An 18,333-nucleotide genomic window follows, 5' to 3' on the forward strand; every position below is an offset into this window, starting at 1 on the left:
TCTGCAGCCCCCTGCTGGGAAAAAAGCAAAACAGCAGGTGATTCCACCATTGCTGCTGTAATCAGTCTCCAGGGTGGGAAGGAAGGGAAAAAGGAGAAGGAAGGAAAGAAGGAATAGAAGGGGAGGAAGGGAAAAAGTGAGGGTGGGAGGAAAAGGAGGGAGAGAGGAAGGAAATGAGCATTTATTAAATACTATGTGCAATGCACTAAGCACTTGGGATATAAATATACACTTGGGATCCCAAGTATACACTCCCATACGACACATCAATTGCATTTCCAGATCATATAAAAATTATTGATAGAAAGATAGGCTGTCTTACCAAGCGCAGACACGACTGGCTGGCTCCTGGGAAGTACTTCCAGGCTTTCGGCCCCAGGGGCCCAGGGCCATTATCAGTGAGGCCCTCACAGTGGCTGATGCCCTTTCTCCCTCCCTCCTCTCATCAGGTGGGAGAAAGTGAATTGCAGGTGGGGGTGGGGGAAGGGTGAAACTTTCTTTTCCTAATCTGATCTGGGATGAGAGGAGTTAATAGAAAAACTCCAGGGCTGTATGCAGTTGTATTGCGGTACCCTCTTGACTCAAGGGAAGGGAGTGACCCGGGTTGTCTGGAAGGGTTTCAGAACTTCAAGATCAATCGAAAATCTATTAAAGTGTTTTTTAGCCATTCTATCTTTTCACTTCTATGCCCATGCCTTAAAAATCTCCTGTGGGACATCGAACCTTTCAGACCGACATTCAAGAGGCTAGCGCCCTTTCTTAGCATACCTGAAGCATGAACCAATGACTGTTTCTCTGAAAGCACCTATTTAAGGCTGATGTAAGTACACAACAAACCTAAGATTGAAACTGAGAAAATTCACAGTAGTTTTAAATATAATTGTTATCAATATAGTAGGCCTTTAAAATCACACAAAAAGATTTTGCAAAACATTTCTTTGTAAAAAAGTATTTCCCCTTCAAAAAAAAAAAAAAGCTTACAATTTACCCTGATGTTAAAAGGAATAATTACTTAAACTTTCATAAAATAAATTAGCTGGAAACCTTAAAGATTGGGATTTATCAAAACCAAGTTGGTGTAAAGTGTCTTTTAAGTATCACAAATCCCCAAAGTACCATAAAACCAAAATTTTGAATAATCACAAATCCCTAAGTACCAAAAGGAAAAAAACCTTGGGGAGGAAGTTCAGGTTTTTTCCTAAATCAAGAACATACCCAATTAAACTAGCCTTATCACAATAACAAAGTTTACCAGGCCTTTAAAAACTTACTCAGTAGGAATTCCACTACACAGAAAACTTTACACAGGGTTGATAAGAATTTATGATTAGATGGTTCCAAAAATTCTTGTTTTAGTTAACAACCTCAATTTTTAATCAAGTACAATTCTTAATCCAACAACATCTAGATTATAAGAGGAATTGCTTTTCTAACAACATAGGTAAAATACAATGTTAGCAAAATTGCATAATATAAGAAAATTTAGAAATATAACCACACCACAAGCAATTATCATGTATTTAAAACTTGAAACAAGACCAATTAATTACCAATCAGGTGATTGTAACTTAGTTGGATGAGCAAATCAAATCTGGATGCATAATCACTAACGGTAACATGTTAATTTCTAAGGCCCAATACTCTTATCACTTTAAAAGATTATTATACATAAAATCACATTTTTTGAAGACATGTGGTGACAATTCCAAGTTCTAAATAACCTTTTACTTTCTTGGGCTGGGGTTCCCTATCCCCTCACTTAGCAGATAAAGAACATGCAGCTCTCCATTCCCATCCTCCCAGGAATTTGGAGCTGCATGTACTAGAAAATGCATTATAGAGACCTAGAAACCAGGGTGCAGGGACTCCCAAAGAAAACCAGGCGCAGAGGCCCACCTCCCTCCTCCCCACCAATGTCCCATGGGGGAAGGGAAGGAACAAAACAAGGTAAACCAGGGTGCAAGGGGAACAAGACAGGGTTAAAAAGTCTGCTCAAGCAGAGCAAGGTGCCTTTTCTTTACGTTTGGGAGACCAAATTTCTTACTAAGCTTGTTTTTTTTAGAAATCCCCTTCACAAATCACTTTTCCAGATTATATTGAGGTCAGGCTGTGTTACAATGGAACACTTAGGCATTTTTCTTTAAAGATCTCCTTCCCGAATTTCCCTCCTAGTAGTCTCCTAGCAGCCTCTCACCATTTGTCCCAGCGTCCTGGGACACAGGGGAGAAAGAAAATGACCGACCCAAGGCAAGAGCCTCCCTTTACACCAGTTATACCAGGGTCCACAGTCCCACTGACCACCCAGAAGTTAGTGGAGCTTCAGATGCCGCTGGCAGTGTCTGGGCACTCCAGAGGTCTCACTGCTAGGGAGACAGCGGGAGCAGAAAAGTCTGGGGAAGAGAACCAAGAAAAGGGTGCTTGCCTGTTATCCCAGTGGCTAGGAGAAGATCATTGGAGTCCAATTAATATTGGACTCCCGGTTTCAGTACCAAAATAATGATGAGGTTAGAGTCGGGAGAGCTGGTTCATCAAATGTGAAAGAATTCAATTAGACCTTCTCTGTAGCCATTGGGAGCTTTATTGATGCAAAAGCAGCAGGCCTAAGATTTAGCAAGGAGCTAAACAAAGGCACTGATGTAGGGAAGGGACCAGACTTGTATGCCTGTAGGATGATTTTAGGGTTTCTTATGGGGGTTGGAGATTTAGGGATAAGTCTTACAAGAGTCTTACACAGGTAGAAGACAACAAATGACACAAGATAAGGGAGAACGGAAATTTTAAGACCCAGGGTGGGGCAGGAGACAAGGAATTCCATGGTCCAGGATAAAGGGGAAGTTATGTGGTAACTCAAGATGAGGGGAGATACTCTAGGATCCCCTCAGGCTCAGGAGGGGCCTCACAAGGTACTGAAAAAGCAACTCTTAATATTATTTTTAATCCTTAAGGATCCACATCAGTAACACTCAAGCTGCTTCCCAAAAATTAAGTTTTTTTTAATCCAGAAGGATGGAAGACCTATCATGGCTGACACTGATATCCCTACACAGTCCAAAGTGAGTGCCAGAACCTCCTGAACAAAACCTTAGAGTGATGTTAGTTATTATCACTATTTAACTCATTATTAATTAATCTAGGCCCTCATCACATCATTCCTACATGTATTCAGTCATTCAACAGAAATAGACTATGTGCCTATTCTGAACAAGGTAGTGGGTTAGATGCTGGGGATAACTGGCATTTATGATTTATGTAGTGCTTTAAAGCTCACAAGGCATTTTAAATCCATTACCAGGTTTGAACCTCACAACAACCCTGTAGAGTACGTACTAAAAATAGTATTATCCTCATTTTATAGATAAAGAAAAACAGGCCAAGAGTTAAGCAACTCCCTCATCCATTATCATATACCTAGTAAGTTATCATAAGTGGTTTTCAGATCTAGGTCTTCCTAAATTCAAGCCCAGTATTCTAACCACTCTAGCATACTGATATAGAACTATGGTATTATACCTATGGATTTGATTTTTTTAAAATATTCTGAAATTATTTAGAGTCAAATCTGGTGAATAAGGTAGGTCACTAAGCTAGATGATGTTATTCTCAGTTTTATAAAACTAGATGTGACTATAAGAAAAGTTGAGAATGATTTGTGTGGTACAATAAAAGTCGTGATTCTCATTACTTTTTAGTTATACTTCAAGTATGGTATTCAATCAAAACTATTTTATAGCAGAGCAGTCAGTGGCCCCAGCCTCAATTCTGAGAGGCAACCAGCTGGGCTTCTTTTCATTTGATGGGTAGAAGTGAAAAGAGAGAGCAAGGCAGAAAAAAAGTATCTTATTACCCTAAAGAAAAGGGAGATTAGGAGTGAAAATGATTTGTGAATACGATTGAGTACGTATGGCTAGACATTTGACCAAAGATTTCAGCGGATGACAGAGGCCAGGGTACATTATATCAAGTCCCCACTTAGCAACCTGAGTAACTGGTAAGTAAGAGGTACTAATCTAGCAGGCTGGCAACATTTTCTCGTTTGCAAGCATATGTTGTTGTTGTTTAGTCATTTCAGTCTAACTCTTTGTGACCCCATTTGGGTTTTTTGTTTTGTTTTGGCAAAGATACTAGAATGGTTTGCCATTTCCTTCTCTAGATCATTTTACAGATAAGGAAACTGAGTCAAACAGGGTTAAGTGACTTGCAAAGAGTCACACAGCTAATAAATGTCTGAGGTCATATTTGAACTCAAGTCATCTTGAATCCAGGCCCAGCACTCTACCCACTTCACCACCTAGCAGCCCTTTGTAAGCATACAGGACAGGATATATATACTCCAAGGAGCTTTGTTTTTGTTTTTTAACAGATTTCGAACCTCTGTGGTATCTTTTTTTGTCACATTAATACATATTTATGGAGTAAAACAAGCATTTCCATAATACAGAATAATAAAAAGATGATCGTACATCACCAAACTGCAAATCTACCATTTAACCTTGCTATTCCTTTCAAATATACAACAAAATTATCATGTAAATTTTTTTCTCCTTTATTTTCTCCACTTCCCCCACCCTGCCCTAGATGTCTACCATCAGACACAAATAGAGGTGTGTGTGTGTATATACATATACACACACACATACATGTATATATACACACATACATGTATCCATATATGTATATATATATTATTCTATACATACTTCTATTTATCAGTTCTTTCTCTGGATGCAGATAGCATCATTCTTCACATGTCCTTTATAGTTATTTTGGGCATTTATAATAGTCAAAACAACTTATTCACTCAAAGTTGCTCTTAAAACAATATTGCTGTTGCTATTACTGTATACAGTGTTCTCTTGGTTCTGCTCATTTCACTCTTCATTATTTCATATATGCCTTTCCATGTTTTTCTAAGATCATTAGCTTATCCTTTCTTATAGTACTCCATCACCATCATATACCACAACTTGTTCAGCCATTCTCCAATTGATGGGCATCCCTGAAACTTCCAGTTCTTTGCCATCACAAAGAGAGCGGCTATAAACATTTTAGAACATATGGGTTCTTTTCCTTTTCCCCTAATCATCTTTGGAAATAGACCTAGTAGTGGTATTGTTGGTTCAAAGGGTAGAACTCTTCGGGCATAATTCCAAATTGCTCTCCAAAATGGCTGAATCAGTTCACCACTCTACCAATGATGAATTAGTGTCCCAATTAGAGCTTTGTTAACAATTAGTTGAGGTTGAAGCTTGTAAATAAGCAGTTTTCAAAAGGCAGAAATCCATTCTGTCAACAACTACACATACAAAAAGTACCCCAACCATCGGAACAGGTAAAATGACAAAAATGATGATTGTTTGAAGGACTGCAGCAAAACAAGCACACTGATTCACTGGAACTAAGAATTGGTCTAGCTATTCTAGAAATTGGAAACTATGCTCCAAGTCACTAAACTGTGCTTACTCTTTGATCCAGTGTGATACCATCAGGCCTATACCCAAAGGGACTGAAGAGGAAAAGTACAAAATGTACAAAGAATATCTAAAGAGCTCGTTGTGTAGTAGCAAAAAATTAGAATTAAGTGTGACTATCTTCTGGGATTAGCTATGGTACATAAATACAGTAGAATGTTATCGCTGTACAAGAAACAAGGAAATGGATAGTTTCAGAGAAAACTGGGAAGATCTGTATGAACTGATTGAGAGTGCAATGAGCAAAACCAGAACAGTTACACAATTTGTACATAATTAAAAAGACCGCTTTGAAAGACTTGAGAACTGATCAATGCAATGACAAACCACGACAGAGATGGATATGCAAAAAGAAATATGCATTTTTGGAGGATATGGCCAATGAGGGGATTTACTTTGCTTGGCTACGCATATTTTTTACAAGGTTTTCTTTTTCATCGGTGGACGGAAGAAATGGAGAGAAAAAAATAAAAGCTTGCTAATTAAAAAAATTAATTAAAATTTAGTTATAACTATAAATAATATAGGAGATTTACAGGAAGTGTGCTGTAATGGATAGATCTGGTCTCAAGCCCAGATAGGTAGGTTGAAGTCCCGGCTGACACCTAGTGGCTGTGTGATCTTGGGTAAATCACTTAACCTTTTAGTGCTCTAGGCAACTCTTCAAGATTATAAATTACAGGAAAAGGTACCGAACCGCCCCCTTCCCCATTTCCTAGTTTATTTGTGTCTCCAAGCCGGTGAAATCTCTAGGCAAAGGACCCTTCAAGAGCAAAGGAGGACGAAAACCCGAGGATTGTTTGTACTTGTATCCCCAGCGCTTCGGCCGATGCCGGGCACGAGGTAAGAGCTTAATAAATGCTTAATTCCAAATAACCATAAACTTAAAAGGTCTGCATTTTTTCAACAGAGAAAGGCAACGTACTATAAATAGAAGGCTGCGGGGGTGGGGAGGAAAGAGAGGCAGAGACAAGCATTAATCCTAGCGTACAGCCCGATACTTTTGAGAACCCGGAGCCGGGGTTAGGAGCCTGCGCACGCGCAGACTCGGGGGGAAGTAGCGGCTGCGCACGCGCGGAGACGCCGGAACCGCTAGGGGCCCCGATCACTGCCCAGAGCGAACGAAATTGGTTACGCGCTCGAACTCCTTCTGGAGGGGAAAGAAAAAGAGCAAGAAGGGAGGGGGAAGTGCGCCGAAGTTCTGAGGCGGTGCTTGCGAGCAGCCACTTCAGGTTGAGTCGCCCCCGTCCCGTGCATCTTCTCACTGTGGCATTGGGGCAAGGATGCCAGGCAGGGGAACGCGCCGGGAGGATAGAACCGAGCCCACCACTTCCGCTAAACTGCCCCTAAACAAGGAGGAACTCAACTCGAAGGTAAGATTGGGAACATCACAGTGGAGGTGCCCCCTGCGTTCCTTTCCCAGGATCCCCTGCGCCTCCCGCGCGGAAGGAAGCTGTCTCCGGGGTGCCGGAAGTGCCTCGTGCGCCTCCTAAGATGCCAGTAGTTAGTGCAGGCGACACGCTTACCCCGAGGCTTCTTCCCCACTGTTGCCTCACCGAACTTGACCGTGTGTGGAGAAGCAGCAGCAGTCCACGAGAATACTACTCCGCTACCCGTGAGGGACTGCGGGTTATTTCTCTTTTCCCTCCCCTCCCCCCGCCGGTCCTTTTCAAACTCTAGTAAATCCTTTTGGGTCCAGGTGCCTGGGGAGTTGTGGGCAAGAGCCGGAGTGACTGGTAAGGGGCACGAGGTGGCGATTTGAACTAGGCGTCACGATGTATGCCACGATTCTAGTTCTGGGTCGTGGACTTGCCCTGAATGTGTCGTGCGTAGTGAGGGAGATTACAATCCGCCACCGTTAGTAGAGACAAGGCCGCCTCCTGGGGCCTGGGGACTGGGGACCAGAGTGGAGAGAAACTAAGGTGTTACTGTCAGGGTCACCTTACGCAGGTTCCTTAGGCCCGCAGTGACACCTTCTCCCCCTCTGAACTACAAGGGTCACATCGTTTCAAGCTAAAAAAGTGTATGGAAAAGAATTCTGTGCCTTAGGAAATGTTTAAGGAAAAGAGCACAGATTTTCTATCCTAGTTGGGTTCTTAGTATTTACAGCTATAAAGTGCCTCGAAGATCAACTTGTCCAGTACCCTTATTTTCTAGGGCAACTGGGTGGTTCAGTGGATAGAACGCTGGACCTGGAGTTAGGAAGATCCGAGTACAAATCCAGCTTCGGACACTTAATGGCTTAACAGTATGACCTTGAGCAAGTCACTCAATCTGTTTCCCTTAGTTTCCTCATATTTAAAAATAGGGATAATAATAACACCCACTTCCCAGGATTGTTGTGAGGATCAAATGTAATACAGTTGTAAAGTGCTTTGCACAGTGCCTAGCACGTAGTAAGTGCTATATAGATGGTGTTGTTATTAGATCTGAGGAATTTGAAGCCCAGCCTGTTAAAGTGATTTGGCCATGATCGCAGAATTGGAATTTAGACATCTGGCCCCTGACTCTAAATAACACTCTGACAGGTTCATCTAGGTCTGAATTTTGGATCTGAAAGCAGTTTCATAGGGGTATTGCTGGACTTAGATTGTGTGTGTGTTCTTCGTTCTGGAAGACGACCATGACATCAGGGAAATGATGACATGACTTGCAGTTGACTTTGATTTGTGTGAGGGAGGGCTGGGCAAGGTCACCAGCCTCACTTTCTCCTCCAGAGCCACCTGGGTCCAGTGGCCTGATGATATTCACCAGGATGACTGGAGATGGCCCAAGATGCATTGGGAGACCCTGGCCCTTTCAGGCTAAGGTCTTTAGCCATTAATCAGTAAATAGAAAATACTTACTATGTACCAGGCCCCATGTTAAACTCTGGGGATGCAAAAAGAGGCAAAAGATACTCCCTGTCATTAAGGAGCTTACAATCAATGGACTTAGACAAAGACCAGGATTTGAATTCCTGACTCAGAAATTCTTTGACCCTGGGCAAATCACTTAATTTCTGAACTGAACATAACTCATCTATGATAAAGAAGGAATAATAGTATCCATCCCATGAGGTTATTGGAAAGATCAAATTTAATACCATATACAAAGTGTTCACAAATCTTTTTAAAGTATTTTATCATGTTAGCTATCATTATCCTGGGCAATTTGATTCCCTGCTGGTGGCTATTACCACACCCCGGTCTCCACTACTGATGAGAGTCTGCTGGCCAGCTTGTAGGGATTCACATACAGTCATAACTACACATCCACTGTACCACCTCCACACTTCATTAAGGTGTTCAGCTCTCCCCATTCTGTCCAACATCAAGAGGCAAGAAATTAGAACCTTAAGTTACTACCTTTTTTATCTGTGTTTAAGAAAGTTTATATTTGGGGCAGCTAGGTGGCGCAGTCAGTAGAGCACCGGCCCTGGAGTCAGGAGGACCTGAGTTCAAATCCAGCCTCAGACACTTGACACAAGTACTAGCTGTGTGACCTTGGGCAAGTCACTTAACCCCAATTGCCCTGCCAAAAAGCAAAAAAAAAAAAAGTTTATATTAAAAACTAATTTTATATGTGCAAGTCTCTTCTGAGCTACTTATTGTGGTGGGGGAGGTGATCCTGGGCTGTGCCAGCAGAATGCAAGCTCTGGTAATCCTGTCAAGCTAAAAGTTTTTCAGAATGGGTCCAGTGATCTCTAAGTCCGTCCTCATACCAAACTGGAGAAACATGTCTTTGGGTTGGCTGCAAGGTGATGAAATTTTCAGCCACAAGAACTTTCAAGGACCATCTAGTATTACATTCTCCACTGATGGAGAAAGGTGGTCCTCTGGTGGACAACATCACAAATCCATGAACTATTGAAACATATACAATACCAATTTATACTATTATACCTTCTGATTCTTATAAGTTTACATTTACATATGTATGCAGCACTCTGTTCTGCTTTTTTCATTCTCCACTATTTTTTATATTTATGTGCATCCTTTGTTTTATTTGTTATCATCATTATTTATGGTGGTATAATATGCTCTGCTGCATTGATGTGCCAGTCTATTTAGGCATGTGTTTTTCTTTTGTGTAGTTTAGTGATAAGCATCATTTACAAATGCTTCTTTTTAATTATTTCCTTGGTATATATTTATAGTAGCAAATGACTGAGTCAAAGGACCTTATTGAGTATTTTCAGCTTGTTTTCCAGAAAAGTTACATGAGTTCTTAGCATACTACTTTTTAGATATTATCAACCTCTGTTACAGACATTTTCATGTGTTCCTAATGTTAAGATGAAGTCATCCACCTTGTCACATAGAAAATCCCGTCAAAAGACACTTGAGAACATCTGTTTCAATCTTATTTTTAATAGATTAAAGAACAAAAAGTTGTCGTGGATGAGCTTTCCAACTTGAAGAAAAACAGAGTAAGTAATTACCAAATTAATTTTGCACAGTAGGGCATATGATAATAATTGACATAATACTTTTGACATTTGAAGAGCAATCTTCTGCATCTCTTTTAAGCTTTACAACCTTATGGAGTAGGTGCAGGTATTATTCCCATTTTACATATGAGGAAACTGAGACTCGAGTTAAATGAATGACCTATTGTCACAACTGTTAAATGGCAAAGACAGAATTCAGACCCAGATTTTCCTGACTTCAAGTCTACTATGCCACAAAATTTCATTATATGTTTATAATTGAAGAACTAAGTAATTCAGAACCTAGATACTTTCTTTAAAAGTTTCCTAGAATTTTAATTACCTACTTCAGTAAATGATTTACCAGCACCATGGTTCTTTGTATATTTTTGCCACCTGTCCGCTTCTCACACCTATTGGGATTACAGGAAAGGAGAATGATTAGGACTTTTAGTGATGGGCTTCCACTCTAGAAATTATCCTAGAGGATGGTAACAAGTTGTTAGTCTTCTTCAGTGATGATAAAGTAGTGGGAAGTGAACTTAAACTAAGCGCAAAAGAGTTTTAGGTTAAGATAATTTGACCATGAGTTTTAAAGTGATGAAGTGTGCTACTAAACAAGGTTGTGGAAATTCTTCACATGGAATAGAATCTAATCCATCCTCCTACAAACAAACCTTAACCCCATCTCTTTGGGCATGATAGTATTTATTTAATAAACCTGTCAGGTAAGTGATCCAGATAACCTTTAGCAGATGCATCTAGCCCTCTGATTCACTGTGTAAAACCAGTAGCCATTTTCTTCCAAATGCCTCTTTTAGTGCTCCAGCCTTGACCCGGTGGGTCCACTGTGGAAGTGTAAAGATCTTAAAGACATTGCTCTAGTCCCATAAGGCAAACATTGCCATGTTATCATAATAGAACCTGGCTTGGATCTGAGAAGTACAAGGTTTCTATTCCTTTTTAGTTCATATATTACCAAAACCACAGCTATATCTATGATACACAAAAGTCATTATTGCGGCCTTTTAATTATTTTTGTAGTTTTTAGTGCCTTTCCATTGATCAGTTCTACTTTCTTATCTTTTATATTCTTAAGTAATAAGTTCCTGTTTTATATCTGAGTAATTTAGGATCATTGATTTATAGTTGAAAAGGACTCCAGAGACCATATAATCCACCCCCTTATTTTAAGGTTGAGGAAATTGAGACCTTGGAAGGAAAAATGACCAAGGTCATATAGTTATATGCATCAGAGGAAGAATTTGAAGCTAGATCCTCTGACTTAAGAGCCCATACCTTTTCTTCTTAATCATATTGTCTTTAGTATCTTTCTTCAAAAGTACAGTATGACTTCATTTTAAATTAGATTGAGAACAGATAGAAATACTTATTTAAGTGAAATGGGTATGGTTGGTGAATAAAAAAAGGATAAATTGCATGACACAAAACAGTCCTTATAAATCTTTCACAAGCTTCATTTATCCATTTGGTGCAGTCAGTAAACTTGTTAATAGTTTTGGCAAAATAATACATTTGAATATTTTAAAAACCATGCAAGTCAGTGTTGCATAGTGGATAGAGAGCTAGTCTCTGAGTTAGAAAGGCCTGAATTCAAATCCTGACCAACACATACTGGCTGTATTGCACTAAGCAAGGCACTTATATAAATTTCCCAAGCAACTTTCTAAGACTTAAATTGCTGAGCAGGAGCTTCCTACACCAATGAAATAATAGATTCAGACAAAACAGAAACATTTTAAAGATTATTAATTGCTGGTAGTTGAGAACTGCCAATACAACCTTGTATGGTTAGTTTGTAAATAGATATTAGAAGTTGAGTCAGTCAGTGATTGTAAATTTTTTCAAAGATTTGTTACATAACGAATCAAAACTTAATATAAACCTAAAATTTTTTTGCAGAAAGTTTATAAACAGCAACCAAACAGCAACATATTCTTCCTTGCAGACAGAACAGAGATGCTCTCTGAAAGTAAAAGTGAGTTTTTTTCTGTTACATATTTATTGTCCATATTTGTGTAGAGTTCCATGAAAAAAGAGGATAGTTGATTTTTTTTGCTAACATGTTAAAAAAAGTCATATTAGATATGCTGCTGACAAACTATGTATTAGTAAAGAATTAGTCATTTACATTTCAGTTAAATGAGGTTGTTTAATCTTTGAATTAAACCTTCAGAAATATGGAAGACCACAAAATTAATACTAGCCTGCCTTCTACCCAGGAAGTCTATCCTGTACTTTAAACATAATAAAACAAATAAAATGATTTGTATCCTTCTGTACTAACAGGGTATATCTCATTCTGTAGAACTGGTTCAGTTGGATTACCTGTATTATAAATTAATAGGTCTCTAAAAGATTTACTTAATTTAATATTTCCTATTTCTTTCCACAGACACATTAGATGAGTTGAAAAAAATCCACCAGGAAATAGAAAATACAGAAAAAAATAAAATCAAGAAATAAGTTTGCAGAATTGCACATAATGTGTGGCATTTGTTGTTCAGTCACTTTCTCCATTGGACATGGGGGGTATGATTTTTTGCACAGGAACCTACTCCATAATCTTAAACGACGGGGACCCGACAGTAGTCAACAGGTGTTAAAGAATGATAATGATTATCACTGTTTGTTTTCTGGTCATGTCCTTCACTTAAGAGGCCTTTTGACTCCCCAGCCTATTGAAGATGAAAAAGGCAATGTATTCCTTTGGAACGGAGAAATCTTTAGTGGAATATATGTAGGAACTGAAGAGAATGATACTCAAATTATGTTTAATCATCTTTCTTCATATAATAATGAATCTGAAATCATGTCACTTTTTTCAAGCATCCGTGGTCCATGGGCTTTTATTTATTACCAGGCCTCTAGTCATTGTGTGTGGTTTGGTAGGGATTATTTTGGTCGTCGCAGCTTACTTTGGCATTTTAGTAATACTGGGAAGGGTTTCTGCCTTGCCTCAGTGGGTACTGAAGCTGCTGGAATAGTAAACCAGTGGCAGGAAGTTCCAGCATGTGGAATTTTCAGAATTGATCTTAAATCCTCTGCCATTTCCAAACACATAATTTTAAAATTGTATCCTTGGAAATATATTTCTGAAGAGAATACAGTAGAGGAAGTTGACAAGAGTCTTAATCAGATTTTAGATGATTTGCCAAAATTTGTATCCGTTGAGATAAATGAAGGCAGACTTTGTCTTAAGACACCTGTTGCTCCATTAAATACAGAGTTGCCACAAGGTTCATTTGAATCTGATCATAGTTCCCATATCCCAGCTACTATAGAAAATCTTCAAGTTTTTCTGAAACATGAGCACATGAAGAAAGCAGTTCATCGGTTAATTGATGTCTTAAGTGAAGCAGTAAAGAAACGAGTTTTATGTTTATCTAGGACTGAAAGTCTATTCCTAAATGATGACCTTTCTAAAGCCTCTGCTAAGGAGGCAAATATTGCAATACTTTTTTCTGGTGGCATTGATTCCATGGTTATTGCAAGCCTTGCTGATCGACATGTTCCTTTTGATGAACCAATTGATCTTCTTAATGTTGCTTTCATGACTAAAGAACGGACTGGGCATACTACTTTCACCAAAAAAAGTGGTAAACTGAAAAAAAGTCTTGAAACATCTTCTGAGGAAAGCAGTAAAGGACTTGCTACCACAGCTGATAATATTCAGGACCAGAATTTTAATGTGCCAGACCGACTCACTGGCAGAGCAGGACTAAAGGAATTGAAAGCTATAAATCCTTTAAGAATTTGGAATTTTGTTGAAATTAATGTTTCCCTGGAAGAACTACAGAGAATGAGACAACACCGGATAAGCCAATTAGTTCAACCGTTGAATACAGTTTTGGATGACAGCATTGGTGGTGCAGTCTGGTTTGCATCTAGAGGAGCTGGCTGTGCTATGAAAGAAGATGAAATGAAACCATACCAAAGTTCTGCAAAGGTATGGTATGGTTTTCTTAAATCATAATAATTTATTAATCTTACTACACCTAACAGGTTAGTAAATGGTGAGCAGATTATTATCAAATTGTTAGAGAAATAACTTATATAAATCTTTGGCTGACATATTTAGTGCCAGTGAATGATAGCCAATTTGTGTAATGGAGAAGCTCTGATACTCTGCTCCGTAAAACACATATTTCCTCTAAAAGTTTTATAAAGGGGGAACTTTATTTCTAAATCATTAATATTGTCAAGGCTAGAAATGTATATATAGGACATACAAGAAATGCTTATTGAAGATTCAATTCACTTACTAGCTTATTTTGGAACAGCTTTTTCCCTAATATTTTAACAAGAAATAAAAACAGTAGTATACTCAAATTGTAGATCAGCATAATACATAAGTCTTATTTAATATATCCAAGTTTTTTATACCTTTGTGTTTTATGAATTGTTTTATTTAGGAATGTTTTCCTTTCTGCCATAGTTTTATTTTGGCTTTCCTTTATAGTCTTATTTTACTTATTTAAAAAAACTCATTAAATTTATTCAAACTTCTACAGGTAGTTCTTACTGGGATTGGTGCTGATGAACAGCTTGCAGGATATTCTCGTCATCGTGTTCGCTTCAAGACACATGGTCTAGAGGGATTAAATAAAGAACTGGAAATGGAACTGGGTCGAATTTCTTCTAGAAATCTTGGCCGTGATGACAGGGTTATTGGCGATCATGGAAAAGAAGCAAGGTAATCCAAATGATATGGTTTTGGTGAGGAAAAGGTTAGAAAAGGAGTCTCAATTATAAACTGTGAAAGATAATATAATCTACTTTTCTCTTATAGATGAACAAAGCCTAGAGAAGTAATGGCTTAAGTTCACACAGCAAGTTAGTAAGAGTATGTGGTTTACCAAGTTCCAGTCCAGAGCACTTTACACTAATCTAAGCTGGGCCTTTTGGGGGGGCGGGGAGCAGCGCAAGGCAATTGGGGTTAAGTGACTTGCTCAGGGTCACACAGCTAGTAACTGTCAAGTGTGTGAGGCCGGATTTGAACTCAGGTCCTCCAGACTCCAGGGCCGGTGCTCTAGTCACTGTGCCACCTAGCTGCCCCCAAGGTTCCTTCTTTTTTTTTTTAAGTGTGATAACTTAAATAGAAACATCAATGATACTACCTTGGACTTACATTACAAATAACCTCCAAAGAGCACAAAATGTTTTTAAATCTATAATTTTAAACCTGCTGTAAGGTTCTTTTATGTATAACTATTTCTGGAGGCATCATGTGAAGGTACAGACAATGAAATAGTCTCTAAAATAGTTAAATGTGCATATTATATCGCTCATCTTGGCCTGTTATTTTGACCAGTTATTTATTACATATATTTAAAATTTACAAAGTAAAATTTCAAAGCCTGTATTATTAACAACTTTTCTTTTTCATTGAGATTCTATGAATTTATATCCTAAACGTTCCTGTTTAGGGAGAGGGAAATTATTTCCTTTAGTTTAAAAAAAATTTTAAATACCTGAATTATTATATATAAAAACATTATTTTACCTCAGAAAAAATACATTAGGAAAGTTCCTAGGAATTATACTATTTTTTCATTATACAGATCTTAATCCTGTTAATAAATGCTGTTACATGTTAATTAATATAAGTTAAGAGGCTAGTTTACTATATGTCTTGGTAATTGAACCGCAGTAAAAGTGTTTTACGGATATTTACATTTCTTCAAATAAAAAAATGCTGTGTTATATCTTTTTTTGCCAGCTTTTGTTAATGAGGAATCACTCTATAATATATGACAGAAACATTATTTGGCATTTATCATTTGTGTTGTAGTAATATTTGTTTTTGAGGGGTGATAAGGATTGGTCAGTAGTACTTTTATGTAGTACAGAGGCTAACAGTTATTGGTAAATAAAAGATTACCATTGCCAGAAAAGGAAGAAGTGAAAACAGTGGAGTCAAGTCTGAAGTCAGAGATTATTGTTAATGTTATTAATAACTTAATACTTGACCCTCAAAATAATATTTGACTTATCGTACTATCTCAGTGACTCTTAAAATTTGAATATAATTAAATATGATGACTTTTCAAGTTAACCCTATACTTTGAAACATAAAGGATTTGCCACCTTGATACTTTATTTTTCATGCCCCATAACTTTTATTTCTGTGATTTAGAAATGATGGAAAAGACAAAAATATTTGTAATGTTCATATTTCTTCAAGTAAATCCTAGAGATGTTTATTTGACCATCTGAAGCTATTCCTTATTTGGCAAATATTGAGAAATACCTCTTTTTTGCCTTGATTAACTTCTGTTTTGTATTAATTCATTTATTCCATAACTAGAGGAGTTTTCATAATTATGTTGCTAGAAGTAGTACCTTCAAAGTTCAATTTTCAACTAAAATTATGTGTGTTAAATTGTATTAAAACAGTAACGAACACAGATGAGCTTTGTTTTTCAACCTCTTTTCATAAAAATTTTATTTTCAATTTAGGTTTCCTTTCCTTGATGAAAATGTCGTCTCCTTTCTAAATTCTCTCTCTATTTTGGAAAAAGCAGACTTGACTTTGCCCCGTGGAGTTGGTGAGAAATTGATTCTGCGCCTTGCAGCACTAGAACTTGGTCTTACAGCTTCCACTGTTCTGCCAAAAAGAGCCATGCAGTTTGGATCTAAAATTGCAAAAATGGAAAATAATAATGAAAAGGCCTCTGATAAATGTAATCGACTCCAAGTGTTATCCTCAGAGTAACACCTTGTTGAATAGGCTTTTCAGTGTTAACGAGTGTACATGTTGCAACATTTATTGGATTATTACATAAAATAAAATATTTTTCTATTGTGTATTGTACTTAATAAATTTAAAACTCATTAGACTAATTTTTCCTTAACTTACAAACAATTGCCTAATACCAACAGAAATTGCTACCTTTTTTTAATGCATTTAAAACTACAACTTTAATATTTTAAACTGATAGCGATATTAACTTCTTTTGAACCCATATTTGCTGCATCGATTGAAACATAGGATGACATAATGTGCATCTTGAAACACTTAAGTGCATCCTAAAAACCTCACTTGTGATTTAAGGTATTTAAATTGATACCTTAGGCATTTGCTTAAAAATCAGAGTTGTAACTAAGAATTTTGTGCCTGGATTGAGTTGTGCACAAAATACTGTCAGAGATTTGGGGAGGAATATGTCATCTGGTAGCTTCCTGTTTCTAACTAGGTGCCAAGCTAAGTTCAGGCTGTTGACTGACTGAAAGTGTTCACAGATTTTTAATGCCCCAGGAACAAAACCCCAGTTACTTTGAGGAAGTTATATCTCTGATTAAGGTTAAATTCTAGGTCTCTTAAAAAGTGTAAGGAGCATTTCAGAAAACAGTATATAAACTGGGTTTAAATCCTGCCTTGCCACATAGTGGCTACTCAATCTCAGGTGAGACACCTAACTTCTCAGTGTTCCGCGAAATCACAGGACCAGTCTGTAGGTAGTAGGAGCTTAATAAAGATTTGGCTTGAGTAAATACTACCCTCTTTCAGTACAAGGTCTACTCACAAACTGTTTGGGTAAAAGCAAAGGACTAAGCTGGTTCAAGTTCTCACATTGCCTGGTTGCCTTTAATCTCTAAAATAATTAATCTTCAGCAGCCAGTGCTTAATTTGGTTTCAAGAGTCTAGGTTCTCTGGACAAGTTAAGTGGAGGTGTTAGTGACTCTACCAAATATGGTGAAAGAATCTCAAAACGATTCCAAATTTGCAAAAAGTTTTCAGGCCCGTGAGTTTCCGTAAGGCAGGGCATATACTTGTTCAGGCATTTCTGACTCTTTGTGACCCCATTTGGGGTTTTCTTGGAAAAGACACCGAAGTGGTTTGTCATTTTCTTCTCCAGCTCCTTTTACAGATGAGGAAACTGAGGCAAATAGGGTTAAATGATTTGCTCGGTCACACAACTGGTGTCTGAGGTCGGATTTGAACTCAGGTATTGCTGACACCAGGCCCTGAATTCTATCCACTGTGCCACCTAGTTGCCTTTCCCTAAAACAAGGCATTTACGTGTAGTAGTAATTACTATACCTTAGTTAGACCACTTTGTTTGAATTGCCCTTCCATTGTGTATGTATGGAAGGTGAGGCAAAATCTTTTGACTGGGCAACTCATAAAAACAAGGAATCCCTTCTAACATTTTTAATTTGGCAATTGGAATTAATCTTTTTTAGTTAGTAAAAATGGAGGATGATGTGATTTAAGCTTAGGACATGTAATATTACCTCTCTTCCATTGTTCTCCACAGTTTTAAAACTAATTGCGTCTATAGGGGATAGGAGAGGAGTCACTATGTTGCCTAGGTCCATTATGGGTCACCCTTAAAAACAACTCAAGGTGTCTTGGCAGTTAAAAAAGTTCAAGAGATGTAGTTTCTGGGTAATTTAATTATTTTATTAATAAGGCCAGTATGTTAT

The 18,333-nt window shown here is 37.9% G+C and overlaps 1 protein-coding gene across 4 annotated transcripts; it reads left to right on the plus strand.

Moving 5' to 3' along the window:
- The first annotated feature begins 6,534 nt into the window (after window positions 1-6,534).
- On the plus strand, window positions 6,535-16,720 carry ASNSD1 (asparagine synthetase domain containing 1). Of its 4 annotated transcripts, none has more exons than XM_036747615.1 (6): window positions 6,535-6,841; window positions 9,826-9,879; window positions 11,803-11,878; window positions 12,296-13,849; window positions 14,415-14,596; window positions 16,363-16,720. In XM_036747615.1, exons 4-6 carry the CDS (start codon window positions 12,386-12,388, stop codon window positions 16,616-16,618), a joined length of 1,902 nt encoding a protein of 633 aa, XP_036603510.1. In that variant the 5' UTR covers window positions 6,535-6,841; window positions 9,826-9,879; window positions 11,803-11,878; window positions 12,296-12,385; the 3' UTR covers window positions 16,619-16,720. The 4 variants fall into 4 exon arrangements, with proteins under 4 accessions (XP_036603510.1, XP_036603513.1, XP_036603512.1 ...); XM_036747618.1 differs by having other exon boundaries at window positions 6,565-6,841; window positions 16,428-16,555; XM_036747616.1 differs by lacking the exon at window positions 6,535-6,841 and adding an exon at window positions 6,909-7,083 and having other exon boundaries at window positions 16,363-16,697.
- The last annotated feature ends 1,613 nt before the right edge of the window (window positions 16,721-18,333 follow it).

Source organism: Trichosurus vulpecula, chromosome 2 (genome assembly GCF_011100635.1).
Source record: "Trichosurus vulpecula isolate mTriVul1 chromosome 2, mTriVul1.pri, whole genome shotgun sequence".
NCBI lineage: Eukaryota > Metazoa > Chordata > Mammalia > Diprotodontia > Phalangeridae > Trichosurus > Trichosurus vulpecula.